Source organism: Chinchilla lanigera, unplaced genomic scaffold, assembly GCF_000276665.1.
Source record: "Chinchilla lanigera isolate Chin_1 unplaced genomic scaffold, ChiLan1.0 scaffold00113, whole genome shotgun sequence".
In the NCBI taxonomy this organism is placed as follows: domain Eukaryota; kingdom Metazoa; phylum Chordata; class Mammalia; order Rodentia; family Chinchillidae; genus Chinchilla; species Chinchilla lanigera.
The window spans coordinates 4,212,872-4,240,412 of record NW_004955514.1 but is presented as its reverse complement, the minus strand read 5'-3'; the positions used below and the strand labels follow the sequence as shown (position 1 = coordinate 4,240,412).

Sequence of the window (27,541 nt, the reverse complement as noted above, 5' to 3'; positions counted from 1 at the left end):
TCCTCACCAGAGACTAAATGAAGGGGTATCTGGTCTTGGACTTTTAACCTCCTACACTGTGAGCTAAAACTTCCTTTCTTTAAATAGGTAAAATTACCAACCCGTAGAAATGGAAACCAGACTAAAAGAGGGGCTGTCTGTTATGTAGAATTATAACAGCAGAGCTGACTAATACAACAACTGCCTAGCTCTGCAACCTTGGACAAGTCACTTCAACCTTCTGAGCCTCTATTCCCCCATCTGTCATAATATCTGTCACTGTTTCCCAAACTTTAACCATCTGCACACGTCAAGATTTTTTTTAATCTCCCTATAATCTCCCTTTTGCTTTACTCTCTCAGATCATTCTCTACATAATACTTTTAAACTTACTCAGCTACTTTTTTTCCTTTTTTTCTTTTTGGTTTTTGGAAACAGTACTTCAGGCTGGTCTTAAATATATATGTAATGCCGGATGGCCACCAACTCACGGCGATCCTGAGTGATCCTGATCCTGCTGAAGCGTCCTGCGTGCTGACATTACAGGCAGCCACCACTGTAGCTGGTTATTAGCTTCTAAAATCTAAAAATCTGAATGTGAACTGTAATCTCACCCTAAGCAAAGATAATATCCATAATGTGCTAGTTATTTCACTTCAACACATTAAAATGGCTTAAACTTTTAATGTCTGTGTGCCTTAAAATCACCCTGTGCACCACCAGCGGCACACGTAATACCCTAAGTCAAATGGTGCCCTAGATAAATGCTCAGCGAGCAGGTGCCATGTGTGGATCACACTGCTGGTGAGAAGGGCCCACACAACTCACTGATCATCGTGGTCCCGCCTGCCAGCGCCGCCTTGGTCCCCTGGAAGAAGTCATCGGCGGCAGTCATCCCTTGGCAGGGCTTCTGCAGGTACGTGTTGACGTCGATTCCCCCAGGGATGACCATGCGACCATTGGCCTCGATGGTCTTCACTCCGCCGGGAACGATCAAGTTCTCTCCTATTTGTCTGGAGATCAACAACAGAGAGGGCTTTGTTCTTAAAAAGCAAGTGAAATAGGCATAAGCTGCGCAACTTCAGTCTACCGAAGAAACATCTGAGTCTGGCCCAACACAGGGCCCTGGGTGGACAGAGAGGACCCAGGAGGGGCTGCCCTCAGGGGCTGCTGAGGATGCAGCAGGGCTGAGGGTCAGGGAGCCCAGGGTGCTTTCACCCAGCCGGGCTCTCTAGGAGGCCATCCAGGGGAGGACAACAGGGCTGGTTCCAGCAGAGGTGACCAGCCTCTCCACCACGTGGCGCATGGACTTTACACACCCTTGGTAACATCCCTGGGGAAAGAGGATGCAGTCACTGAACAAGGCAACGAAAACTCCCCTAAGCTCTTTGGGCTTCCAGAGGGTTGCGGCTTAGACCTACACTGTCCCCTAGAGGTGGGGTTCTGAAAGGTGACTGGGTTACAGAGGTGCTGTACTTAACGGTGATTCATCCCCTAACGGGGTCACTGCTGACTATGTCTGGTTGGAGGTGGCCACCGTGCTGTGACCTAGAAGGGAGTGTTCTTGTCCCCGGCTCCTTCCCCTCTCTCTGCCTCCCGGCAGCCATGAGCAGAGGTGAGCAGCTCTCCCCCACCACGCCCTCCCACCACGCTCTTTCTGCCTTGGAACCAGCTGACCATGGACTAAATCCCCCAAAACCGTGAGCCACGTACACCTCTCCTGTGAGTCCCTGCTGTCAGGTGTTTCGTCCCAGTGACGAGAAAGTGACTAATACACAGAGACACTGCTATGGGCTGAGCTGCACACCCTCAAAATGTATGTGGTGAAGCCTGAGCCCCCCAAAACTCAGAAATTAACTATTTGGAGACAAGATCGTCACAGCACCTATAAAGGAAGAAGAAGGCCCCTGGGGTGGCCCTAAGCCAAGCTGGCTGATGTCCTAGTAAGAAGGAGGACAGGATGCAGACATGGCAGAAAGGTAGGAAGTGGAAGGACAGAGGGAGAAGACACCACCTGCATGTCAAGGAGAGGCCTCGGGAGGACCCACACCACCCACACCTTATCCCAGACTCCCAGACTCCACACTGGAAGGAATACATTTGAGCCTCGGTCTGGCTTTACAGCAGCATGGGCAAGCTGGTCCGGACAGGCCCCAGGTTCTCGTTTCTGCCAAACACACTGGGCTCTGGCGACAGGAACACGAGGTCTGACAAAGTCACCGACACCATAAAGTCCACATCGGGGACTCAGCAGGTGGGTGAAGGTTTCCAAACATGGACCTCCCTGCTGCCGTGGTGTCTGCACACCGCCTCCAGGGCAGGGAGGACTCTACGCAGGCTGGGGGGTGGGGAGCATCTAAGCATTAGCAGCCTGGCCCCAATGTCACGCCTGGCTGAGGCCACTGCATCTGAGCATGAGCAAGTTTTATTTGGAAAAGAAAAACCCAGATTCTCTGAACTCTTGGGGAGGTCTCTGAGTCACTGAAAATCCCAGGAATAAAGACTTAAGAAAATGTTGCTCTGGTGACCAAACGCCAGGCCCCAAACAGAACCCACCTCAGGGGCAAACACAGAAGCCCCAGCTCCAGAGCTCTTGGGCAGGGTTCCAGGGAAGTGGGGGCCTGGTGACAGCTCCTGCTCGAGGACCCTGCAGAAGTGGGGCATCGTAGCCTAGCTGTCCCCAACCTGGAGACCGGCGAGCAGACGGCAGAGCAGATCAGGGTCAACTGTGCCAGAACATCTGGGTCTGAACCACAGCTGGGAGGAGGGGCTCAAGAAGATGCTAGAACCTTATCACGAGCAGCGAGCCAGGCGTGGTGGTGATGCCCCCTACCCCTCCTCCGCGACCTGGGGGACCAGTCATCTGCTGGAGCTTTCCCTTTGTCTGCGCTCCTGCTGCTCTGCACCAAGCCCCAGCTCTGCCCTGGGGTGGGGGCAGGGGTGAGGAAGAGACGCCGCGCTGGAGGAGGGACAGAAGGACAGAGGAGCGTCCAGCTCTAGGGCACAGCAGGCTTCCTGGAGGAGGAGTCGTATGAGTCCAGGAGAGCAAACAGCAGCGTAGGAAGGGGCTCCAGGGAGGCTTGGAGGTGCAAGGGACTCAGGCAGGAAGCAGCCTGGCAGTCACCATGGTGACAGGAGCCAGGGAGGAACAGGAGGGAAGGAGGCTGGGAAGCAGAAGCCCAGGAGGTTTGGGCCAGGGTCAAAGACCGGGACTGGAGTTGGTGGCAGACAGAGGCAGGGATGTCTCAGCTGTCCTGCGCCCAGCTCTTCCTCAGGCACTTTGGACAGGCAGCACTTTTAACATCCCCAATGACCCATAGCCTCCTCCTCTGCTTCCTCCTCTTCCTCTTCCTCTTCCTCTTCCAAGTGCACATGGGCCCAGCTGGTCCTAGTGACCAGGCCTCTTCCTTCTGACCCTCTCCTCACCCAGCTTCCCCTCTGCCTTCCTTTCTGCACAACCCGCCAGGCAGTGCTGGGAAGGTCCCTTCCTCGGCTCCTCTAGACGCCGAGGGAAGGGGCTGGACAACAGTGAAGCCAGGGCCTCCTTGGGTCAAAGGCTGAGAGCTGCTCTCCCCCATCACGAGCAGTCAGATGTGGGAGGCCTCGGAGACACCACTGCCTGATGCTACAGTCTGAGTCCCCCAAACTCCTGTTGAAGCCCAAACTCCCCCACATCTCTGTATTTGGAGACAGGGCTCTCAAGGAAGTAGTTCAGGCTGAATGAGGTCACAAGGGTAGGTCCCTAACCCAACAGGACCAGGGTCCTTATAAGAAGAGAGAGAAGCCTGTGTGTCACTGAGAAAAGCCACCTGAGGACACAGTGAGAAGGTGGCCACCAGCCAGACAAGGAGGGAGGCCTCACGGAGGCCAACCCTCCCGGCACCCTGACCCAGACTTCCGGCCTCCAGAGGACGAGAAATAAGTTTCCATGGTCTATGCCATCCAGCCTGAGTGAACCCCAGACCGGGGTTTCCAGGGGCAGGGCTGAAGGGGCAGCCCCAGGAGGCCCAGGAAGCCTCCAGTGCCAAAGGCTTTTCCGGAGGGGGCAGTCAAAGCTCCGTGGGGAAGTCAAGTGCCCCCTCATTTCTCCTGCTCCTCTCAACCCAACTCCAGGAATGGTCAGCAGAGAGAAAACAGGGTTGTCTCTGAGCAGGATGCACTGACAGCCACTTCCATAATAAAACAGGGGTCACATCTGCACCCCACAGCCCAGGGGGAGGGGGCACCCAACACGACAGGGACAACCAAGGTGCAGCAGAAAGTCGGCATGTCTGGGGGCACCCACTCCACTCAGTGTGACCCCACTCCGTATCCCAAACTCAGGAACACAGCTGCACAGGGCACCGGCCTTCCGCTGTGCACCAGTCAGGCAGCCTGCAGAGAAATTGATGCCCTAGAGAGAGGTCTGCTCCGGCAACCCACTTGATAAGTCCGTCTTCCAAGTAGACGTCGGCGTAGAAGGACTGATCATCATTGATAATTCGTCCCCCTTTGATGAGGAGCCGGTCACTCTGAAAAGCAAAGCAAAGTGTTCAGTGTCACCAGGGAGAAACCAGGAGAATTTTTTTCCTAGCTTTTAATATAAAAGTTCTCAAACATCTTCAACAGTACAGAAAGGGCCCTGGCAAGCCCTGTCAGGTCCTCCCCAAGCTCAGGGGGGCTTCCACACCCCTCAAATCCCAAACAGCGTGTCGTCCCGCCAGATGCTTCCGTATTTAGTTCTAACCACTAAGAACTTTTCAAATAAGCAAAACCACAATCCACGACTCCAAGGAACAAAGGGATCACCAGTTCCTTCACCCTGGCCCACAGTGAGACCAAGCTCAGTTTTCCTGGATTGTCCCCACAACGTCTCTTCACGCCGTCGGCCCCTGCACCCCGGCTGGCAGAGCCCTGCAGTCTCTCACAGCCCCAGGGCTCCTCCGTCCTGAATGTAGAAATTGGGTCATTTGTAGAACAGGAATTCTCAGGCGTCTTTACGCACCACCATGAACAATTAGCAGACGGTGTAAGAGGTGACAGAAAGGCTGAAAATAACTGCTCCCCGCTCACAGGCTCCAGGGACACTCTGGTGTTATCTTCTTCCTCCTCCCGCGGTTTGACTCTAGGACCTCCCTCCATCCGCTCACCCGCTCCTGACCATCTCAGCCCCCAGGGGAGGTTCGAACTGCGCAGCCTCCCTTCCTCCTGGGCTTCCTTTCCCCGGGCTGACAGATGAAAGGCGGACGTGTAACAAGGGCAGGGTCGGGATGTGGGGCTCTGGAGGGGAAAGTGGGGGTGAAGGGAAGGGGCTGCCAGCCTTATCTGCAGCGTCACACAGGCCCAGCTCAGACCTAGGGCAGAGGCGAAGCTCTGGACTAGACCAGGGGCTGCAGAGGGAGGGGTCGGGAGCAGGGACGCCGGCGTTCTGGGCAGGTAGAAGGGTGTGCGAGGCCCCCAAATCCCGGAAACAGAGAAGCCGGCTCTGTCCTTTTTCCATTTCCCATGAGCATGCCCCAAGCCACTGCATGAGCACCATGACCGGAACTCACACCGGCTACAAAACACCCCACCCCGCGAACGCGTAGGTTGTGTAACAGCGCCCCCAGTGCTGGACGCTCAGACTCGTCTCCATCTTCCCACTGTGACGGGTCCTGAACACCCTTGTGCACAGCGCGCTTCCCCAGTCTGGATGGCCTGTTAGCCAAACTGCTCAGAAGCTAACTGAACAAGTGGATCAAACAGCACCAACCTTCTTTACGGCCCTGGGTAACTACGACCAACTTGCTTTCCAAAGGGACTGCCTCCATTTACCAGGCACCGGCACAGCAAGCGCCCTGCTTACCATTAATTTTTACTAATACACTTTCAAGAGGCTGAGAATTTTTTTGAGAATTTTTTCTTCATTATCCACCAACTGCCGTTCACACCACTGGGCAGGGCAGTTAGGCTGCAATAAGAATACCATGTAGCCCTCCCGAAGGGTCTGCCCCAAGCAGAGCCTGAGGCGTGTGGTGAGCCTGGAGGGGAGCAGGGACAGGAGGCTCTGGTGAACCCAGCTCCACTGGGGGCAGCTGGGGCTCCACCCCACCAGGACCCCAAGGAACTGCAGAGAAAGCACCCCATGTGGGTCCCGTGGGCCCTAGAGGAAGGCAGGGGATCCTCTGCAGATCCTGCAAGTTTGGAGGAGAGTTTAGGCCAAACTAAACAATCAGTGGACTTTCTGAGCAGAAGCAGAGGCCTCAGCCACTTCTTGCATCTGTTGTCTCCCCGCAGTGAAGCCAAGGCTGGCAAGACCCGGTTCATCTGGAATCCCCCTCTCCCAGCACAGCTCTGCTCCGTGTCACTTCGGAGCGCCCTGCCCTGTTTGGAACGCCACACATCCGCCAGCCAGCAGATCTTGCACCCCTGACCCACTTCCCAGCTCTCAACATAGTAGGCTGACAGACTGCGTATTACACACCCATCAGGCTCCCAGCTTTGATGTGCCACCCACTGGCTGTGCAAGGCACAACCACACAAGGGACCACCTATAAATGAACTGAAGTAGGCGGCACCACCTAGTTTGCCCTGCAGATGCCCTTGCTCGCTTGGTGGCTCCATGGCAGCAGGCCCTTCGGCTGTTTCTTCACGACTGCATCTCCAATATCTCGAACCCAGCCTGGCCAGAGGAGCAGATGGATGGATGGATGGCTGGCTGGATGAATGGGTGGGTAGATGACAGATGGGTACCATGAATGGATGTATGGCTAGATGGATGGATGCAGGCAAGCATGGATGAGTGGATGATGGATGGATGGATACCGTGGATGGATGGGTGGGTGGATGGATAGATGGATGGATGACAGATGGGTACCACGAATGTGTGTACCTATGTATGTATGTCTGGATGATGGATGAGTACCAGGAATGTATGTATATATGTAAGATGTATGGTAAAATGCATGGGTTCATAGGCTGGCTGGACGGGTACCATGGATGGATGGATGGGTAGGTGGGTGGAGTGGTGCCTGAACGGCTTCTTGAAAGACGAATGGGTCAAGGAGAAGAGAAGAGGCTCCACAGCTGTAAGCTATGACAGAGAAATATGGAACAGCATCTCCTGCTTCCTGCCAGGAGGGTCAGACTTGCAGTCACTCCCAGGCCCAGAACTTGCCCTACATCCCTAAGATAGAAGCCGGCCATAAGGTGTACATCGCCAGTAGGGAGCCACCAAGCTCTCTGGAAGATATCCCAGGTCCAGGAAAAGAGGAGGCGTGGACTCTGCCTGTCCAGGAGGTACAGACAGGCTGGAGCAGAAAGCAGGAAAACGCTGAGACATCAGCAGCTGGCGCAGGCTTCCAGGGCCCGGCTCTCCTGGCAACGGCACAGCCGTGTCACATTTACTGGTTGCTCTGGCTCAGCCTGACAAGGGGCCTTGTGCGCCGTGCACCAGGGGAGGAGCCCCAGCCTGCTCTGCCCTTCCTCGATGATGGAGCGTGGTTCAAGTCTAGGAGCCCAAGCCCTTGGAGTTGCTCAGGGGCCAGTATAGTTTTGAAAAAAATAAATAAATAAACCCATAATCAAGGAAGGGCTGATGTGACTTCCTCATTTTATTTCTTGAAATTAAGTCCCTTTGCCTTTTAATCCGAATTTTCAAAGCCATGTCCTGCAGAACGCAAGCAGGGGGCTCCTTGTCCCAGAGCGCAGTCCCCGGGTGCAGAGTTGAGAAGACGCTGCTTTAAATAGAAGTAAAGCACTTCCCAGGCCTGCCCTCTACCATGCGCACGTGCAGGGAAAAATCAGCAGAGGAACTGAGCTCCCCACTGCCCCAGAGCTCAGATCCCTCCATGGTGTGGGGTCCTTTCCGTAGCAGACAGGGAGGAAAGGTGTCTTCCGGTCCTTGGTGACGGCCACCCTGCCCCGAATGGTCTGCGGAAATGCTGGACCTAGTCTGACCTTGGTTGGAAATGGTGTTGGGAAACACGTGTGGCCTCCAACGTCCCGAAAGAAACCAAGGCGCAGGTTTTCTAACTTCCTGCCCAGATGGGGCCCCAAGCCATGTATTGCGGCACTTGTAAACATTCTTATGCTCTAGAGTCCACAACACCCCAAACAGATGGAGGGCGGGGACACCCCAAGGCCTGGCCCCAAAACCTCGCATCCAAGGCTCCTTTCTTCCTGTGCAAAACCTCACAGAACTGCGCAACAGAGGAGTGGGTTTTACTATACGCGTATATAAAACGTGTACTTTATACATACATACATTTTAAAATTTTAAACAAAATTCGTACATTTAGAACAATGGCATCACTGTCTGCCGTGCGCAGTAAACAGCAGATGTGAACAAAGGCAAAGCTTTGTACAGAAATCGCTATTTATAGGCCTCGAAGAAAATAAAATCTCTCATGAAAAATTCAATGAAAACCTAACAGCTGAACTTGATTGTACGCCAGAGACAGCCAGCTCATCCCACAGTGACAGCGGGGATCTCACTGAATCATACTCTGCATGGCTGGCGTCCTAGGATCAATAATGGATAAGAGCAGACGGAGGGAGGCTGCAATTTCCACCTGCTTAATACCCATGTGACTTAACTGCCCCAGACCTCAGTTTTCCCAGCTGTGAAGTGGAATAATTAGCCAGTAGAGGTGGCATACCCCTGTCATCCCAGTACTCTGGGAGGCTGAGGCAGGAGGAGTGCAATTTTGAGCACAGTTTGGGCAGTTTAACAATTTAGCAAGACCCTGTCTCAGAATAAAAAATAAAAGAGGACTGGGGGCACAGTTTGGGGCAAAGGCCCTGGGTTCAACAGACAGAACCACAACAAAGGTGTTGGGAGAGTGGTAAGTGCCTGCCTCCCAGGGCCGCTAGCTGAAGGCCCTGGGTTGTACGTGTGTGTGTAAAGCGTTTCACACAACCTGGCAGGCGAGTGTCTCAGCAGCAGTGTGCCTGCTGACTTCCTGCCATTTCCTGCAGCTGGAGCTGTACTTCATAAACAAACAAGTGCTTCAGGAAGGGCCATGTGTGCCCAAGAGAAGTGGCCCCTGCTCCTGAGGAGGGCCTAGGCCCGTGGGGGAGGTGGACGGTCACTAGGCCTTTGCACCTCACATGGGAAGAGGTGGAGGGTCAGAAGAGGGCCACAGGGCAGAGGAGGCTCCACCCCACCCTCCGTCCTCACACACCTACACTGTGTGAAGGATGAGTAGGAATTAGCCACATGGCCAAGGGATAAAAGATTCCACAGACGGGGAAGGAGGAGCTGGCCTACACTGTGGCTGCAGGGGACTTCAGTGTCCCCTGGTCCCTGAGGGCGCTGGTCCCAGGGTCATCCACAGACACCGAAATCCAAGGATGCTCAGAACCCTGGGTAGCAACTGGTGTAGTGTTTGCATCTGACCGTCACACACCTGCCTGGAGCTTTTAACTCTTACAACACCTACCAGCAGGTAACTGCAATGCACACAGCAGTACACCATTGTGTTCGGGGAATGACTGGCAAGGAAAAGGTCTGGGAAATTATCAGGGAAAATTTTTCCCAACATTTTAAATCTGTGGTGAATCTGCAGATGTTGAACCTACAGACGCAAGGGTCATCTCTAGAACCTCAGAGTGGAGAACCTGCGGAGGCCCGCAGGGGCCAATCTTGGCGACACTAATGCTCTCTGGAGAGGGGAGTCCGAGCTCCGCGGGACAGGAACAGAAGGGCTTTTCTCCTCCGGGCAGAACTCAAACACAGAAACGTCTCTGGGCTCATAAGCTGGGCTTTCTCAGCAACTGGGGACGGGTTGCCAAGATGTGCCGAGAGACTCTGAGTTCACGTCCTGTGATCAGGTGTCCACTGCTGCAGTCTGTCCTTAGGAAAACAGCCCGAGACCAGGGCAGAGACTTACACACCAAGCTGTGACACAATCAACTACAGCTGGATAACCACACCACGGCGGGTGTGCCACTCAGCTACCAAATATTTCCTAGAAGCTTTAAGAACAAATAAAAGATAATAAATGGCCGGGGATATAGCTCAGTGGCACAGTGCCCACCTGGCAAGCACAAGGTCCTGAGTTCGATTCTCGGTACGAAAAAGACAATAAATGTTAGGCGAGGAAGGGAAGCACAGAACTATGTGAGGCGGGGCCTTCTCGCAGTAGCTCGCTCCTCCTGCAGAGCCCCTTGCAGCGGCTGGGGCCGTGGCTCCCGGTGGCCTCCGAGCACACATCCACTCCCGTGGGGCTGGGCACCCCACGGTCCATCAGCCTGTGCATCTCTATGTCCCCAGGAGCTGGCCAGGGCCTCGGCAGCATTATGGAGCTGGTAGAGGTGGAGGACAGATGGAAAGCAAAGAAGGGAGGAAAGCAGAAAAGGAAGTTTGAAAGGAGAGAATAAGACAGACAAGATGAGACAGTGTTTCATCTTAAAATGTCTCTTGAACTCTTCAATTTCTCTGTGATGTTTTCTAGTTTTCTGTGTATAGGTCTTGCAAATTCTGTGGTGACATTTATCACTATTTCATATTTTAATACTCTTGTAAATTATGCGTTTTGCTTTTGTTTTTCACCATGAACTGGAAGTCAGTAGCTTTTCAATAAACTTTACTTTATTAAAAAAAAGAGATAAACAATGATAAACAGGAAAGAAAGTCAGGAGTGGTGGTGCAGGCCTATAATTCCAGCACAACAGGAGGCTGAGGCAGGAGGACCACAAGTTCGAGTCCAGCCTGAACCACTTAGCAACTTAGTGAGACCATGTCTCAAAAGAAAAAAAGACAAATGATGTAAACTTAATGCAAAGGTCCCGGGCTCGATCCCTTATACCATACACAGACACACACACACACACACACACACAAATTAGATGGACCAAAAATGAGTATCTTTTCTGCTTGTAAAATTGCTGGAAGCTTCACCACACTGGCTGGGAACAAAAGCATGTCAAACACAAAGCCTGGTGATACAGGCAATAGGTGAAGAGGCCCCCTGGGGGGTTCACCTAGTCTCATCTGCTCTGCCTTGAGAGTCAGGGGTAACCCAGGCAAGGCCGAGGGCGGCATCTCCAAACCTGCTATCATCCCCCACCAGGCCCCACTGGGAGGAGCCGGATACTGGGGTGCTGGTAGGCTGTCTCGGCCTTTTCATAAACACTAAGCCTTTAAAGGACTGAGGATTCTAAATCCACAACAGCAGAATAAACAACACTCAGCCTCAGCTGAGGGCGGGGGAGAATCAGAGCCCTCTGCATCACTGCCTTCCCTCACTGAAGAGTGAGGTTCCCCGCCCTCCTGCACAGTGGAAAGGAAGTCTGTCTTCCCACACAGGCAAGAGGCAGGTCTCAGAGGTGTGTGAAATCCGATAAGGTCTGAGAGTCCTCAGAAGAAAATGAGAGGTGCTGTTCTCAGCAAACCAACACTTATCCAGAAATCACTGACTTAGCAACCGCGGCACTCTGGAAAATAGCAGAGAACAAACTTGTGATTACAGAGGCGGGCAGACAGTGACTCTGTCACCGAGGAGGGACTATGTGGGCTGAGTGTCGGAATATGAGTACAGATTCGTGAAACTATAAAAGCAGGGGAAAGGGGGATGCTAGAGCAAAATAAACAATACATATGAGGGGTGTCCAAAGTGTACAGTGGGTGTTTAAATTTTAAAAATTTATTACAGTAAGAGACATTTTAGCTGGGCATGGTGGCACACACCTGTAATCCCAGCACTCGGGAGACTGAGGCAGGAGGATCTCCCTAAGTTTGAGGCCAGTCTGGCTACAAAGTGAGTTCAAGGCCAGTGTGAACTACATGGTGAAACCCAATCTCATAAAGCCAAAAAAAAAAAGTTTTACTATCAAGCCCCCTCAAAGCCCTCCCCTCACTTTGAACACACTTTTCCCATCGTTCCTGCCACTTTCCAAAGCAGTTCAAGAAGTTCTCTTTCATGAGTGTCTTTCTGAGGTGTGATCAAAAATATGGTCACTGCTGCTGCTGAGTGCCATCTCACAGAAGGGCAGCTCGAAAAAACCTAGCAGTGTGTCCCCATCCACCCTGTTCACCGGATCTGGCTCCATCCAACCTCTGGCTCTTTCCCAAAGCCGAATGACCGTGAAAGGGACCTGCTCTGAATCAGTTCAGACCTGGACGCAGCCACAACAGCCCAACTGAAGACACTCAGGAAAGAGACTTCCAGACCTCCTTGCAGAGAGTGGCAAGAACAAAGGGGTAAGTGTGTTCGAGCCAGAAGTACTCTGAGGGGAATGAACAGCAACACGCCTCTTACTGTAGAAATTTCTTTCATTTAAACACACCAGAGCTTCGAGACCAGGGCGTTTGTCAACGTTTTGAAAGCCCCAGGTGTGGAGCTTTAGGTGAGCAGGGGGGCTGTCCGTGGTCCTGAAACACACTGGCACTGCTATTGCATCCCCACAGAGCCTACACAGTTAGGACACTTCCCACCATGGGTGTAGCTGGCTTCCAGTACTTTAGGTCTCATCATCACCCCTTCCACGCTTTAATTTTCCCTCCCCAGGAAGTCTGGGTGAGGCATGACCCTAAGTTCCCTATGACACCCACTAATGCAGAGATTGGAATCTGGGGCCAATGAACAAAGGTCAACAAAAGATCACAGACTCTGACGAGGCTGCCAGATCTATAGACAGAAAATGGAAGAAAGCCCAGGGTGATTAAATGACCAATTGATTCTGGAAATATTCAAAAACCAAAAGCAAAAACCTTCCTTTCCAAAGGGCAAACACGGAAATGACCTGGAAAGGACTGGGGAAGCCTCATCTCAGGGGCAACGTACCAGACCGTACACTGAATGTGGGTGAAATCCAAACCACTTTCCCTTAAGACAAAGAAAAATGTGAAGGTGAATTTTGGATTCTTTGATCCTTAAAACTCTACAAGCCAGTGACACCAGAGCTCACATCTGCAGCTCAGATTCAGTAGGATAGACAGGCATCCCCACTCACACATGCACAACACACAGCATGGCACCATGGCTGAGCTGGTCCTCACAGTGACTGCCCTGGGACTGTCTTGTGTTAACTCCACATCAGGTATCTTTATCCATATTTCCATTTACCAGATCTGCGCTACAAGCTTGGAATGTACACTGACAATCACACCCAAGTAATGTTGATGCGGGCTCTCTGTGACAGGCTGTGTCATTTATGTACAATGTCTTTGCCATGCTCCAAGGCAGGTACACTGCAGCTGCCTGCCCCAGTAACTGCAGATGTGCTATGTAAATTACTCTGACCCACAGGAGAAGAAGCTATGAGGGCACCAGTTCCTGCACAAGCTTTAAGTGGCAGATGGGTTTCAGCTTTCCCTCTTGGAAATCTGTCCCCACCCCATGAAAACTACATGTGCCAAAGAATGGCACTCCAAAGAGACAGTGAGCTGTATCAGCCCGCTTTCCTGTCTCTGCAACATAATACCAACAACATAAAGAGGAGGTTGATTTGGATCACAGCTTCAGGAGATTCAATTCATGGTGAGCTGGCTCCAACACAAGAGCATCATGGGAGAATGGTGCAGCAGAGCAATGGGGACTACAGCTAGAGAACAAGAGCTAGGTAGACTCCAAACAAGGTCACACCCCTGCAACACACTCAGACACACCCAGAACTGCTCTACTATCTGCCTGACGTTTCTTAATCTAATGAAGTGGTCACATCAGGAGTAACAGTTACAGGCACACACTGAACTCAAACAGAAGCTGAAGACAATTGTAGCTGAGCTCCACTAAGCCTCTGCCACCCACAGACCTTGAAGCTGTAAATAATTATCTGTTGCTGTTATCCAGAATTTGGAGGGGGGTGTTTGTTATGCAGCACTACTGCATCAGACTGAACTGATACACTATGGAGGCTGTGGACCAGGAGCCACAAGAATTGCATATTTCAGAGGTTTTACAAGCTTAAGTGACCTGGGTTCTAAGCTTACAAACCAGTCTCCCCCACACCACATCCTAGGGTCCCCCACTGATTGCCTACTCACCCTCCTTGCAAAAGCAAGCCCAGCCATACAGCCCAGATGCACACTCACACTTGTTCACAGAAAAGTGTCCCAGATGCTTCTGACTCTGCCCCAGGGGACAGCCTGCCAGTCTGGAGCTGCCACATCATCATGAAAGCAACCCAGGAAGTGGCTATAGGTATGAGGTTAATTCTAATTTAACACACTACCCTCCCCTTGCCTGGGTGGGGGCACAGTGCCTTTTCCTTTTTGATGAATTAGAAATGAAAGCCACCTCCAGGGATGCACGCCTGTTTCCATGACAACTGCAGCTATCACATCAGGATCTGAGGCCCCCTCACACCTGTAGGTGGTCAGGAAATAGTCCCCAATGAATGACTTGACTTTTAAAATAACACATTTCTCTCACAACCTCAGGATTGGCAGGGCCTTCGATTTGCCCGAGGGAGGGTGGTGCTAGCGCTCTCCACATCTACATCCACAGCCGTTTCTTCATCCTCCAGTCTCTGCTTCTTGTCTCACAGGAAGAAACCCAAACAGAATGGCTTCGCCTTCACCCAAATCACACTCAGACTAAGGATCAGCTCTGCATTACATGGGTTTTTCACTTTCATCCTTAAATCCCCTTCCTCAGGACAGGAGCACCACTGCTACCAATGAGGAGACTGAGTGCTGAAGGGATTTCTCAAGAACACACAGCCCAGAGGTGGTGGGGCCAGGACTGGAAGCTGGCTGGGCCTGGTATATACAGTGTCCACCCAAAAGGTTCTGAAAGCTTGGACAGACTTTGCACGGTACAACAGTGCATAATATTTTCCTAGTTGACCCAACACAGGCAATGCCTCCAGTGGGCCAGCTGCCTTCACACCTAGCATCTCACTGAACACTCATGTACGCAAGAGGCAGTGTGGCTAAGAACACCACACAGGGCCAGAGAGCCAGGCTCCACACGGGCCCCGCCTCCTGACCCTGCAACATGGACAAGCTCGCCTCCGTGTTTCAGCTTCCCATCTGGTCTACGGCCACACCACCCTGAACATGCCCGATCTCGTCAGTTTCCCATCTGTGACAGCAAGGGATTTTGGAAATCCAGTGATTAAAACTTGGACAGCACTGAGAACAGATGCTTTAAAAAAAAAAAAAAAAAATCCTTGCTAAATCTTATTAAAATGCTTAGTTTCACCTTCCCCTTCTCTCTAACTTCAAACACCGTGTCTTGGTCCATTTTGCTTGCTGTAACAGAACACCTGAGACTGGAGACTTTATAAACAGTACATGTTTATTCAGCTCATGGCTACAGAGGTTTGGAGCATTTGAAAGCATGGTGCCGGCATCTGTGACCTTTGCATCATGTCCTCCAGACCAGCAGAGCAGGAGAGCACATAGTCAAGAGGCAGAGGGGTGGAAGTCACTGTTGAAACAGCTCACTCTTGCGTGAATGAATGCAGCCCCACAATGACCACATTCATCCGCTTATGAGGGTGAATCTGTGAACCTTCAACAACACCTCACCTTGGGCTCTGCTTCCCCACACTGCTGTACGGGGACTGAACTTCCAACCCTTCCAACCCCTGCACTGTGAAGACAGCACACTTCAAACTTGAAGCTCTGCCAGGTCATGCTGCACCTGCTCTCACAACCATCAGCTGATTCCCACCTTCCCCTGCACCTCCCCAGGGCAGCCCTCACCACCTGGCTCCCTGCACATGACAGCCAGAGTGACTTTTCTGAAACACAAATGCAACCATGCTATACCTGTGTTCAAAACTGGTCACTGGTTTTTCCTCCCTGTAGGACAACGTGCATCTTCTTAGACTCCTGCAGGCCTTACCTTGCCCTTTCTCGGCCATGACTCCTATATTCATCCACTCCCACTGTTCTCTGGCTCCCTAAACAGCCCTGTGCCTTCAGCACAGCCTTCCTGTGGCCTGACTGCCTGCCCAGTGCACTGTGCCCACTGACTTCCGCCTCCTCCGACACAGCCAGTGTCCTGACTCCAGGACCACATGATTCCACGTGATTCCTGAGTTTGCACAGCAGGAAGCCTGCAGCTGTGCTTAGCACTTACTCCCAGCTCATTTTTACATCTCACATCCCAGGAGAGTGTGAGATCCTCCACTCGACACCAGGACGCCAGCTCATTCCTGCAGCCTCCTACCCATGTGGCCTCTGGTGAGGGTCTTATCTCAGTAAGCAACAGTCTCATCAACTGCAAAAGGAACCAGTCAAGGTACCAACTTCTGAGGATTGTGTGAGATAACACGGAAAAGTGCTGCATGCACTAAAGAGTGAGTAGCCTATGAAATCCAATACTGTGTGCCCCATCTTCTGTGTTCAGATGTTTGAGGAAGCACAAAAAAAAAATCCCACTGCTTTTTATCAGTTTCTCAAAGAAGTTTATGACACTAGAAAGTTTTAAACCATGTTAAAAAGTGGCACCCAATCATTAAACCTTTTACTATTTTTGTGTTCCACGTGCAGAAATAAAGTGTTACCGTTTATATCTAGATGTTCCCCCCAAAGCCTCATGCACTTGTAGGTGGGGCTTTTGAGAGACACTTGGATGACGGGGTGGCAACTAGCCCACTGATGAGTTTACAGCTCAAAGTGACATTAGGAGGTGAAGCCTGGTTGAAGGAGGTGGGCCACTAGGGTGCAGCCTGGAAAGCTCTGTCCCCTTTCTTCTCCCTTGGTTTTTCTCTGCCTCCTGCCTGCCCTGCTATGGACTGTTCCTCCTCTGTGATGCCCCTCTGTCCACACCACCCTGCCTTGCATCCAGCCTCCTTTGGACTCAAACCTCTACAAACTGTGAGCCAAAATACATTTTCCTGTTTTAAATTGTGGGTGTGAAGATATGATGTCTCAGTGAAGAAAAGTAAGACATAAAGTATAGCAAAAAAAAAAAAAACTTAAAAAAAGAAAAGGAAAGGAAACTCCAAACACTCTACCTGTAAAGCATGCCTGATGAGGATAGAGAACTGGGTCAGTTTTGGAAAAGAGAGTCCCTTGGAAGGAAGAAACACTTTTGTGGTCCCTCAGTCTGTCATCTCCCCAATGCCAAAGTTCCACCTAAGAACCTTACCCTTCCTTCGCTTCTTTGAGCACCAAAGCCTTCCTGCCACCCCCAGCTCCCCTGGCTGGAAGCTACCTAAACACTGAAGCTACAGATGAGCTTGCTGAGGAAGGCCAAATGCAGGTGTGGCTAAACCCTCACTCAACCACAAAGCACAGTTCACAGTCTCAGCTTCATTCATGCAGTCCCACGGTATGGAGCCCCTGCTGTGAGTCACGGGTGTGCAGGCGTGTAAGAGTGCCCCCAGGGGGCTGAGGACAGACAAGTCCCAGCCCTCCACGAGTTCAGGCTCGAGTGCAGCAGATGGACAGATGAACCACAGATGCCGAGGTGGGAGTGCTCAGGATCCCAGCCGCAGAAGCTGAGTCTAGTCCGGGAGGAAGCTCTACAAGCCCACAGCAGCACAGGTCCGAGGAAGAAGCGTGGGGCTGCAACCCCTACCTCCATGCCCGTCACTTTCCTCCACTTACCAGCTTGCTCCTGTTTTCTACTTCATCTTCTCTGCAAAGCACCCCAGCATCGAGCCCACCCACAACCATGCAAATTAATTCAAGCTGTCTCTTCCTGAGCAAAGTCATGATTTGGTTATTACATCTCTCCAGGGCAAAGAATACTTCACATAGTATAAACCTTGGCAGCAGCCTTAAAGGGTTTAAAGACCAAACAGCAACAATGAAGTCCACAACCACGACCATGCCCTCCTTCCCATAGTGTCCCTGAGCCGCTCCCAGCCCACTGATGGCAAACCTTTCAGAACATCAATGATAACAAACGGCCCACGGAGGCACGAGTGCCATAGGTTCGCCACCAGTTCTGACCACACTAGTTCACTCTTCAGCACCACAGCGCTGTCCAGTGCCCTGACCTTGTTCTCTTAAAAGCTCAGGGGCAAAGTCCTCCGAAGTCCCCTTTCCAGGGCTTGAGCTCCTCTTTACTCACAGCAAATTAGACTAGAACTCAGCACCTCCCGGTTGTGGGTGCACTGGGCTGCCTCTGACAGATGTTGCTAAAGCCATGTTGCAAACTTGGTTGTGACAAACTGCACGATGATCAGCTTTGCACAGCACATCTGGAGAGGATTTCACCCACATACCCGTGTGCAGGCTCAGAGCCTGCTGCTGGAGTGGCTTGCATTTTCCTAGTTTTCAGTTATCTTAACCAAATCTGGGCCTCTCTTCCCTTCTCACGCCTACACTTCCTGACCACCTCGGCATCAGCTACAGTAGGTGCTTCTTGGTCCTTACGTGCCGGAACTTCTGCATGTGATCCTCACAGCTCCTCCAGAAAGACTCACTCCGGGTCTCTCTACATTGATAAGACCGGGATACCAGACTCACTTTGACCAGTGGACTATGACCAGATATGAAACAGGCCATATTTGAGAAGAAATTCCTGATGACATCTCAGGTTGCTGCCAGTGTCTTGTGCTCTTCTCTTCCTTCCACCTGGGTCTCAAAATGAGGTGACACATTCAACAGACCCACCACCCGCCACCAGCCACGGCCAAAGGTACAGCCACCCACAGCCTCATGCAGCACAACAAGAAGCAAACACAAGCTGTTGAGATCTTGTGGTTGTGTGCGAGGGAACAAAGTTAATGCAGTGTCCCGGTGTAACAACAGTGCTATCTCACATTGCACTTACTGTGTGCTTTATTGTAAGAATTTCATGTATGTTATCATTTACTTTTCAGGGGGAAAAAATCCAATGAACTAGTATTATTCTTCCCATTTTACAAACATAAATTTGTGTGGACAAAACTGATGCAGAGGGAATAAATGGCTTGCCCTAATTATTGGAACTTGGTTGCTTGATTTCAGACTTGAGTGCTTGCCCTGCTTCCTGTTTCCCATGACAAACCCATAGTGTGACTTCAGAATCCACATTCTTCCATGCCACTTCCTCCCAACTTCGGAACTTCTAGAGGCTCCCTGAGACTCTCAGGTAAAAGTCAGAGTGTCCTATACCTTGGAACTGAATAATCCAACTCTTTCACTTGCTCAGGATCAAGTAACTCAGTAAAGCCCAAGCCAGGGTTAGAACACACATGTCCTTCCCATCAGCTTGGGTACATCCTGCCTGCTTTCCAAAGCCCTACAGAATCTGCCCATCCACCTTTCCACCCATTCAAATTTCTCCCAAGTGCTTCCCCTTCTGATTTAGCTGTGTGGGGACTCTCACTGTCCTTTGGTCATCCTCCTCCTAAGCCCAGGTCCCTTCGCTGGTGTCCCCACTGCCCCAAGTGCTCCCCCTCTCCAGCATTCAGCACTGAGCTGGTACCACCCTCTGTACCCAGTGAAGCCAGCTCCAAGTTTCTGCCCATGCTGGGTCCTCTCTCCTGAGTTTCTCCTGTGCTCTGATGTGGTTTGTCCTTTAGCCATCCTTCGTGTGTTTCCTGTGTGCACACTACAAGCTCCTAGGGACCTTGCACAGTTCAAAGAATGCAAAAGGTACGTGGCCAATGCTTGTTGGTTAGCTGAAACTCTAAATTTTCATTTCCTCAAAGACTGGGGAAAAGGAGGAAAAAGTTTGGAGCAAGAAACTATGACCTGTCACTGACAGTGCACCTGACACACTCAGGTATGCGTTCCATGCCTTAAGGCTTGACAAAGCTCATTACAAGAAACAGGCACGGGGGGGGCTGCAGCTGCACAACTGTGCTGTGAGAGATGTCATACTCGGCATCTTTAATGCTCCCTCTGAGACACTTTTAAGAATTTGACTTAAACAAAAAATGTTCTCTTAGAATATGGCCCACTTCTTTCTCACTGATCTGGGGATTTTCTTCTCTGTGCCAGATGACAGAAGCTCTGAGTCAGGGTCATGTCTGATCACTGCCCTTGCGGTGTCCTGAGCACAGGCAGATTTGCTCTGTGCTGTGCCTTTCAACCTCCACCTGACTTCACAGTGTCCACGACACGTCACGCGGCTGCAGGCACCTCAGCTCCTTTGTGCAGAGGAGAATGAAACCCACATCAGGCAGAACACAGAACGCGCCCCCGGGAGGAAACACACCAGGCCTCCCAGCGTTTCCCGTACGTCTGCACCTTAGAGAAACTAAGTCAGCCGGATGCAAGTCCTACTGAATGATCTTTCTTTCCTGCTCACTGTCCCTATTTGATTAACACCCACACGTCTGTGAACACAAACACACATCACACACCAGACGCACACGCATTTACAAATACAGTAAACAGTGCTTTTCTAAGCAGGAAAAGTGAACTTGAATGTGGATTCTACCCCACAGCCCCCAGTAAGACTTTGATGAGCTACTAGGTGTCTTCGAACCTCGGGCCACGTCTGGAAAACAAGGATGATCCATCCCAGCTGCCTTCCTTACAACAAGGTCTGAGAAGCAAGTCAGAGATCCAGGAAGTCATTCTGAAGGCTGGGATCTGTGCAAGAGCAGGCGTAATCAGTGCTCCCAAGGCCCTATTTGGAACACTATTAGCTGTAACTACAGTGGAGTACAAACTTCTCACACACACACACAACTGAGTAGGCTTCCTCCTCTGGTGGCTCCATTTGGAGCCAGGTACTTCTGCAGGGCCACAAAGCCATGTGCCTTTGTTTGCCCAGAGCCACACCCAGGATGTCCTACTTGCTTATGTGCAGTGGGCACCTAGAAATAGCTTCAGCAAAGTTAATCCCCAGCAGTGCCATTCACTAAAAAAAAAGCTACACATGAAAGAGAGCTTCATCAATATTTTAAACAGTCCTTGGGGGCAAAAGCTGTGTTCGTGCTTTTCCTTCCCTCATTCTCTGCCCAGCTGGTCCATGTCCTCAGCAACGGGATGAAGAGGAGAGAAGAGAAAAAACCTCCACGGCCACCACAACCTGAGCAGACGGTTTCCTAATTCAGCCTGTCTGCCTCAGGGCCTTTGTCCACACTGCACCCACCTGGAACCCCTTCTCCACCCTACATTAGTATTCCCGTGGGGGATTCTGGGAATCTAGGAACCTGGAGAAGCTGGGATCTTCTTCCTCGTATTCAAATGGGACAGCAGAGACTCAGAGGGCAGAGCGACTGATCCAGCAACCAGCCAGTGGGACCAGGGTGACAGCCAACTCCCCTCCACTTGTTCCTGGGAACCGCATCTTCACCCTAACACCCCAGCTCTCTCCACGGGGTGCAGGGCTTGCTCTCACTGCAGGGTGCACACAGGGCCAAGGGCAGGGTCCACAGTACAGACCTTCCTCAGTCTCCCACTGTGCCACCCGAAGCCTGGCTCTCCACACCTTGCTCTGTCCCCTCTGCCTCTCAGAATACAGTAAACTGCTGGGGCCTCTGCCAGCCCCCTGCACTTCCCCACCCCTCGTGGCCATTCTGGGCTTCGATGTCAGTCTCTGCCAAGTCTGCAAGGGCAAGGTTGAGGCCAGTCCTTTCCCAGAGCCCAGCACCATGCTCACCATTACTGTTAACGCACCCATAGCTGCTGTAGGACAGGCTAGGGGTGCAGGATTTGGAAAGCCATAAAGGCATTTATAGAGAATCTGCTCCCTGTCACATGTGCATTATTAGCAAAAGGCCCCCGGGCAGCTGAAGGGTCCACAAAGTAGCCCCATCCAAGTTGATCCCGTCTGGATTTTTGTTTTCTCCTTAAAATCACAGATCTTTCCCACTGGGATGGGCAGTGTGAACCAAATGAACACCACGCCTCCTCCAGGGCCCCCTTCTGGGTTACACATAATCTTCAGCATGCCTCCTCCGCGCTTATGGGGCCATCCCTATGGTCTCCCTCACCCACGGGGAGGCCTCTTGCTTCCTGCGACAGACCCAAGCAAGATCAGCTCTGCAGCCCTCCAGGGCAGCTGCGCCCAACACACCTAAAGCTGTCAGGGCAGCAGAGGATGCCGAGGCTCTCAGACACCAAGTACAGAGAGGTCCCAAGCCATCCAGTGCAGAAGCCTGGGCAGCTCATCTCCACGGCAGAGGGCCACGCAGGGAGGGCACCGAGGCTGGGCGGGCTGAGAACTGTACCACTCAAGGGCAGCATTCCCACAGACCTGCCTCCCAGGACCATCTGTTAATCCTCCATCTGGGAAACTGGCATCCTGAAGGGCACAGACCTGCCGTGGCACACAGCCTCAAGGAGCCCAGGGCTCCTGCCCCGGTGGTCCGTGTATCACCCCCAAATCCATCACTGGCCTCAGCTCTCCCAGAGAACAAGGTTAGAGGGCCCCAAGAGAGGGATGCTTTCTTCCCGCATTGCCTGGCCTGCGGTTACCACATTTCTTCCATGGATTCTTTGCCAACTGTTTACAAATTGGCCGTGTGTCTCAAGGGGGAGAGCAGAGAGATATAGATGGCATCCCCAGCACCAGGTCACACCTTGAACAGGATTGTCCATGACCAGGAGAGAGTCACCAGCTCAAGGCCTAGCCCAAAGTAGTTGGGATGGACACAAGGGAGAGAAGGGGAGGCAGGGACCAAGGTCCCCCGTAGCCTCTCCCTCACCTATACCCCACCCACGGTCCAACCACTGGGTGCTTCAAGCTGACAAGGTTTCCCTCAAAAAACAAGGGTTGCACTGCCCTGGGCAGGTGTGTGGAAAATGTCAGGTCCGCCCCCTGACCCAAGGCTGCCCTCTGGCAGGTCCCCAGCCAGCCACAAGTGTGCATCAGAAAGCATGCCGGGTCTGCACCTTCACAGGGCAGGAGTCACCCTGGGGAATTCCACCACTCCCGAACAGCCTGAGGGGCACCCTCTGCGCGGGTGCAGGGCATCCCTGGGCGCCGGTCTGCTGGATTCACGCCAGCTGGGGAACCGGGTGTGGGCCTCCGGCCCTGACCGCTTCGCCCTCAGCTCCCCGCCGAGACAAAGCCTAAAGACTGGGGCTCCTTTGTTTCCGACCACACCCAGGGACGCAGCCCGACTGCTCAGCCCGCAGCGTGGTCCCCACACTGGGCGGTCCAGCCTCAGCCGGTTAACCCTTCCAGGGTCACTGCCACCACGGTCGCCCGGGAGGCTGTTCAGAGCTGCGACGAGGGGTGGGAACGCGCTTCCATCATGGCGCTGCCGGGTCTGGACTTCCACCAACGGCAGAGGCGGGAGCGGGAGCCGAGGTTCACCTCTTCCCTTCCTCGGCAAGGGGCGGAGGTGCTGGGGCCGCGCGCTCGCCGCACCCTCCCCACCCAGTGCGAGGGCGAGGGAGGGGGTTCGGACCCCGCGCCCCTCCCTCTTTTGTTCAGCTCAGCAACCTCGCTGGCCAAGCCATCCCCCCAACCCCCGCGCATCCCGTGGGGGAGGGGGCCGCACGCCCGTGGGGAGAGGGACCCGAGGCTCCGGCCCCGCCCCGCCCGCGCCCCCCCATTGTCCCCAGAGGCTGGGGGAGGGGGCGGCCAAGCCCAGACCGGCCCCGCCCCGCCCGCGGGAGACGCGGGAAGCCTCCCAGGCGTCCCTCCCCGCCCCACCCGTGCATCTGGACCCCGACGGCGGCGACCACCCCCACGCCACCAGGCGCGGCAGCGGGTGGGGGCCGCTTACCGTGATGTGCGGGATGCTCTTCTTGCCCTGGTAGGACATGGTCCCTCTGGCCCCACCGCCCGGCCGCTGGCCTCTCTGGATCGCGCTGTGGCTTGGCCCCGCAGGCACGGTGACAAAGGCCGGGGGACTATGGAGGGAGGCGCACGAAGCTCGGCGCGCGCGGGTGCCCACGCGCGGATGCCCGGCTGTGGCCCGCGCTCAGCTAGCTGCCAGCACCGCGCGGCTCGGCGCAGGGCGGGAGGAGGAGGAGGCAGGGCGGGAGGAGGGGGCTGCAGACAGACAGCTCCTCCCGCGGCGGCCTCCGAGCCCGATTCGCCCCTCTCCGCTCGAACCAGGAAGCGCTTCCCTTCCGACCCCCGCCCGCCCCGCCCGCCGGCGCGCGCGCCCTCGCCGGGCCCGGGCCGCGCTCCCCCGAAAGGGAGGGGTGCTTTTCGGGAAGCGCTTTGGAAACGCAGGAAACAGCTTTCTGGTGGCCGGACGGGGCCACACAGGTGCGACCCTCAGCGCAAGGGCCTCGCGGGCACCTGTGCGGGGAAGGCGGTGTGGCCTCGAATGGGGACCCGCCCAAGATGCCGGGAGCGCTCTCCGCCCTCCGGCACAGCGCGCAGCGACCGCCCCCCTCCGGCCACTCCTTCCACAGCCTCCTCTAGTCCGCTCCGCCACTCCCTGAATGGACCAAGCCCTTTCCCTCGCCTGCTCCAAGCCTTTATTCGGGCTGGCCCTTCTCCCTGAATGCCCTACCCTAGACAAAAGGTTATTCATCCCGCGCCCTCGGGCTCTTCTCCCCGGAGCCTCTCCCGCCCCGTCCCCACCCCGTCTCCGAGCCGGCTTTAGGAGGACTCCAGGCAGAGGGGATGCGGCGGACAAGAAAGGCAAGGCCCCAGTCGAGCTTTGGCCCGCCGGCAGCCTCGCATGGGGCCACTGGTCCCCCCAGACCTGCCCACCAGACAGTGAGTGCTTGGGAGGTGAGACCATTAGCACGGCGGCCCCACAGCCCTGCGGGCCTGAGGAGGAGGAATGGGATGCCCTGCCTGTTGGAGGGGTGCTCTCCAGCCCCAGGGACCCCTGACCCAGATGGTGCCCCAAAGGGGTGGGCAGGAAGCCAGGACGCCGCCTGATGGATTTCCTAAGAGAGGAGAAAAGACACAGAGGAGGGAAAGGGGGCGCCCCAGGGAGCCCCGAGAGGACTGGACAGGGGCCCCCAATCATCAGACAGAATAAAGCACCACCCTTCCCTCCGCTTCTCTGCCCATTTTCTGCCTGCAAAATCCAAACCGAGGGGCCCTGCAAGAGGACCCATCTCCTCTGCTTTCAAGTTGCCACCCCGAGGGAGGGTGGGCCCGGCTTGGTAAAGCCCCTCCGCACGCTGGTTGAGAGCCGGAATCCGGATTCCATTAGTGTGGTCAGTGCCCTAGCCCAGGTCTCCAGGCCACACAGGAGATTCAGTCTTAAAATGGACTGGGGTTGTACGTCCCCATAGCACAACCAGGAACACCGGCCATGCTGTCCTCATTTCACAGATGAAAAACAGGTTTAGAGAGATAAATTTATGTGCCCGGGGCAGAACGCATAGGCAGAGCAGAATCTGCAAGCTATGTCTCCGCCCACAAGTCTAGGTGTTCCTACACTCAGTCACCGAGCCCAGTTCTGTGCTGGACCTGAGGGTCTCCCGAATGACCGCAAATTCAGGTGGGAACGGGGTCCTCCGAGACTGCTCCACACGCTCTGGTTCCGGGGCCCGCGCCTTGCCTGGAGTCAGACTCGCGATCCGGGAAGAAAAGCTGGGGTTGGAGACAGGGCCAAGTGCGAATTAAGGGGAGGAGCACCTGCTCCGGGCTGGCCAAACAGATCGCTGCTCCCAAGCAGACTTCGCGGCTACAAAGCGCCGCAGCGGCTCAGCCTCCAGAGCCGCCGACGGCGCGCCTGCGCCCCAGTAACCCCTCCTCCCTCCTCCCCGGGCCGAGCCTGGCGGGCGGGGGAGGGGCTGGGGCGCCGCCAGAGAAGCGCTGGACTGGAGAGGCTCGCCCCAGAACACTCGGAAACCCAAACCTGCGGCCACTCGGTTCTCAGAAAGTAAAATGCTTCCTCCTGGGGTCCGCGAGCCCCTCCGCGCCTTCGTCCCGAACCCAGGGTGCTTTCCAAACCCTCTGAGCTCCCGAGACGCCACCTTTGTCCAGTCCCTAAGAAACCACAGAGAAAGGGCAGAGGGGAACGGAGCTGGACAGGAAAGAGCAGGGGCGCGGGAGTCGGGAGAGGCGAAGAGACCCGCGCACCCTGAGGAACACTGGGTAGAGCCCAGGGGCCACGGTGGCGCTGGCGACACTGGCTACAGCCCAGGCAGAGACGCGCCTCGCGGACAGCTCCCGCCCTGCACAAAGCGCTCTCGCCTCCCGGCTGCTTCGCCACGCCTCGAGGGAGGAAGAGAGAGGGCTGCCCACCCTCGCAGGTGGAGATCCCGGGGGTTAGCAGGGCGAAACGCTTGACTGGCTCCCCGGCACTTCCGCCCAAGGCCCTGCGGCCTCCCGGTGGAGCAGGATCTCAGGGTGGTCGGACCACCCGAGAAGAGGAGTAGCAGAGCGAGTTAAAGAAGGGGTGGGAGGAGGAGACTGGACTCCACGCCCTCTCTTAGACGCACCCCCACCCCCGGGCCTCGCGTTCAGGACCGCGGAGAGCTCCCAGGAGTCAGCGCGGGCGGCGCACCATGCCGACCCGCGGGAGAACTCCAGCCACAAGCCGGCCAGGCTCCAGCGCCCCCAGGAAGCCCTCTCCGATTTCCAGCAAGAGCAAGTCTTTCCTCCCTCCAGGTTCATGTTATGCCTCTGATAGCACTTAAGGGGAGAATGATTAGTTAAAATGATAATGGTAATAATAAAACTCAACAGCAAAACATTTATTGAGTGCTTGCTACCTAACGGTACTAAAGGATTTAATTCTCGCAAGGGATCTGTCACTCATCCCAGCCTGGGAACTTCTGGAGGGTGGGGCCGGGTGACTTAGCTAGGAACCCAGCCGCACTGGAACCCTGAGTGCTGGAACAAGCACAAAGCTCAGCCACCCGCGGGTGCTCCAGCCTCCTTGTCCCGGCACCTGACCCTGACCCCCAGCCTTCCATCCCATGGCTCTGCCATCCATCCACCGTACTCCAGGTCCTCGGGAACCTCTAGCTCAGGGAGAAGACCCTAGGAGTATTCCTTCCCCTCATGCCCCGCCCCCACCCCGCCTTGAGAAGGGGGAAACTCTCCAGGTGCGAGCGTGAGGCTGGGGGTTCAAATCCCAGCCCTACTCCAACTCGCTCTGCAGGGTAGTGCCGTGCACTGTGCTCTGCGACTCGGGGGCATGCCTTGAAGACGTCAGCACTTGCGGGTGCGGGCTCCAACTACCCGGTGACCTACATCCTTAGCCAAACCCTCCCCCTGAAAGCACGAGAGGCGCCCTCGGGAACCTCTCTTTCCACATGAAAGCTGTGTGACCACGGCAAGTCACGGAACTCTCCCAGCGCTGGGTCCGCAGTTACACGCTCCACAGTGACTGAGTAGGTGGACAGACGGACGGCCAAATGCTGGACGGCCCTTCCCCTCTTTTCAGAGAATCGAGGAGCCCTGGGTTCAGTTCATCGCAGAGGTCCCTTGAAGGGCCCATGCGGCTGCTTTAGACAACTTCCCTTCTCAGGCCCTTGCTCTCCCTCTGCAGAACAGCAGCGGCCGCTGGACCTCGAGGGTCCTTTAGGGCTCCCGCGGACGATGCGGGCCAGCCCTGCGGAGTTGCACAACATCCTTGATCCTCCTACATGGGGAAGTGGGGGAGGGGCTGTTCCTTTGCCCTCGCGCTCCCAGTACCTGGACCCGGTAGTGCTCAAGTCCAGGGTCCCGAGGGCCCCGCCCCCCGTGCCTGGCCCACCCGCGCCCGGACAGTACCTGGCCATTGTCCCGGCCGAGCGGCAGGTCGCGGGGCGCGGGGCAGCGGATGCGCAGAGCGGGGGGCCGCTCGTCGCGGTCGCCGGGGGAGCTGACGGCTGAGCCCGAGGGCTCGCTCACGTCGCTGGCTGTGTCCTCGCTGCCGCCAGGCCCCGGCAGCC

The 27,541-nt window shown here is 54.5% G+C and overlaps 1 protein-coding gene across 1 annotated transcript in view; it reads right to left on the bottom strand.

The window, feature by feature from the left end:
• Crmp1 (collapsin response mediator protein 1) overlaps positions 1 to 23,838 on the bottom strand; it is a 57,373-nt gene extending 33,535 nt beyond the window's left edge. Inside the window, exons 1-3 of the mRNA XM_005408820.2 lie at positions 23,467 to 23,838; positions 4,402 to 4,490; positions 808 to 992 (exon numbers count right to left, since the gene is read on the bottom strand). Coding sequence (XP_005408877.1) covers positions 808 to 992; positions 4,402 to 4,490; positions 23,467 to 23,505 — 313 coding nt within the window. The 5' untranslated portion in view covers positions 23,506 to 23,838. The remainder of the gene's footprint in view (positions 1 to 807; positions 993 to 4,401; positions 4,491 to 23,466) is intronic.
• Between the last annotated feature and the right edge of the window lie 3,703 nt (positions 23,839 to 27,541).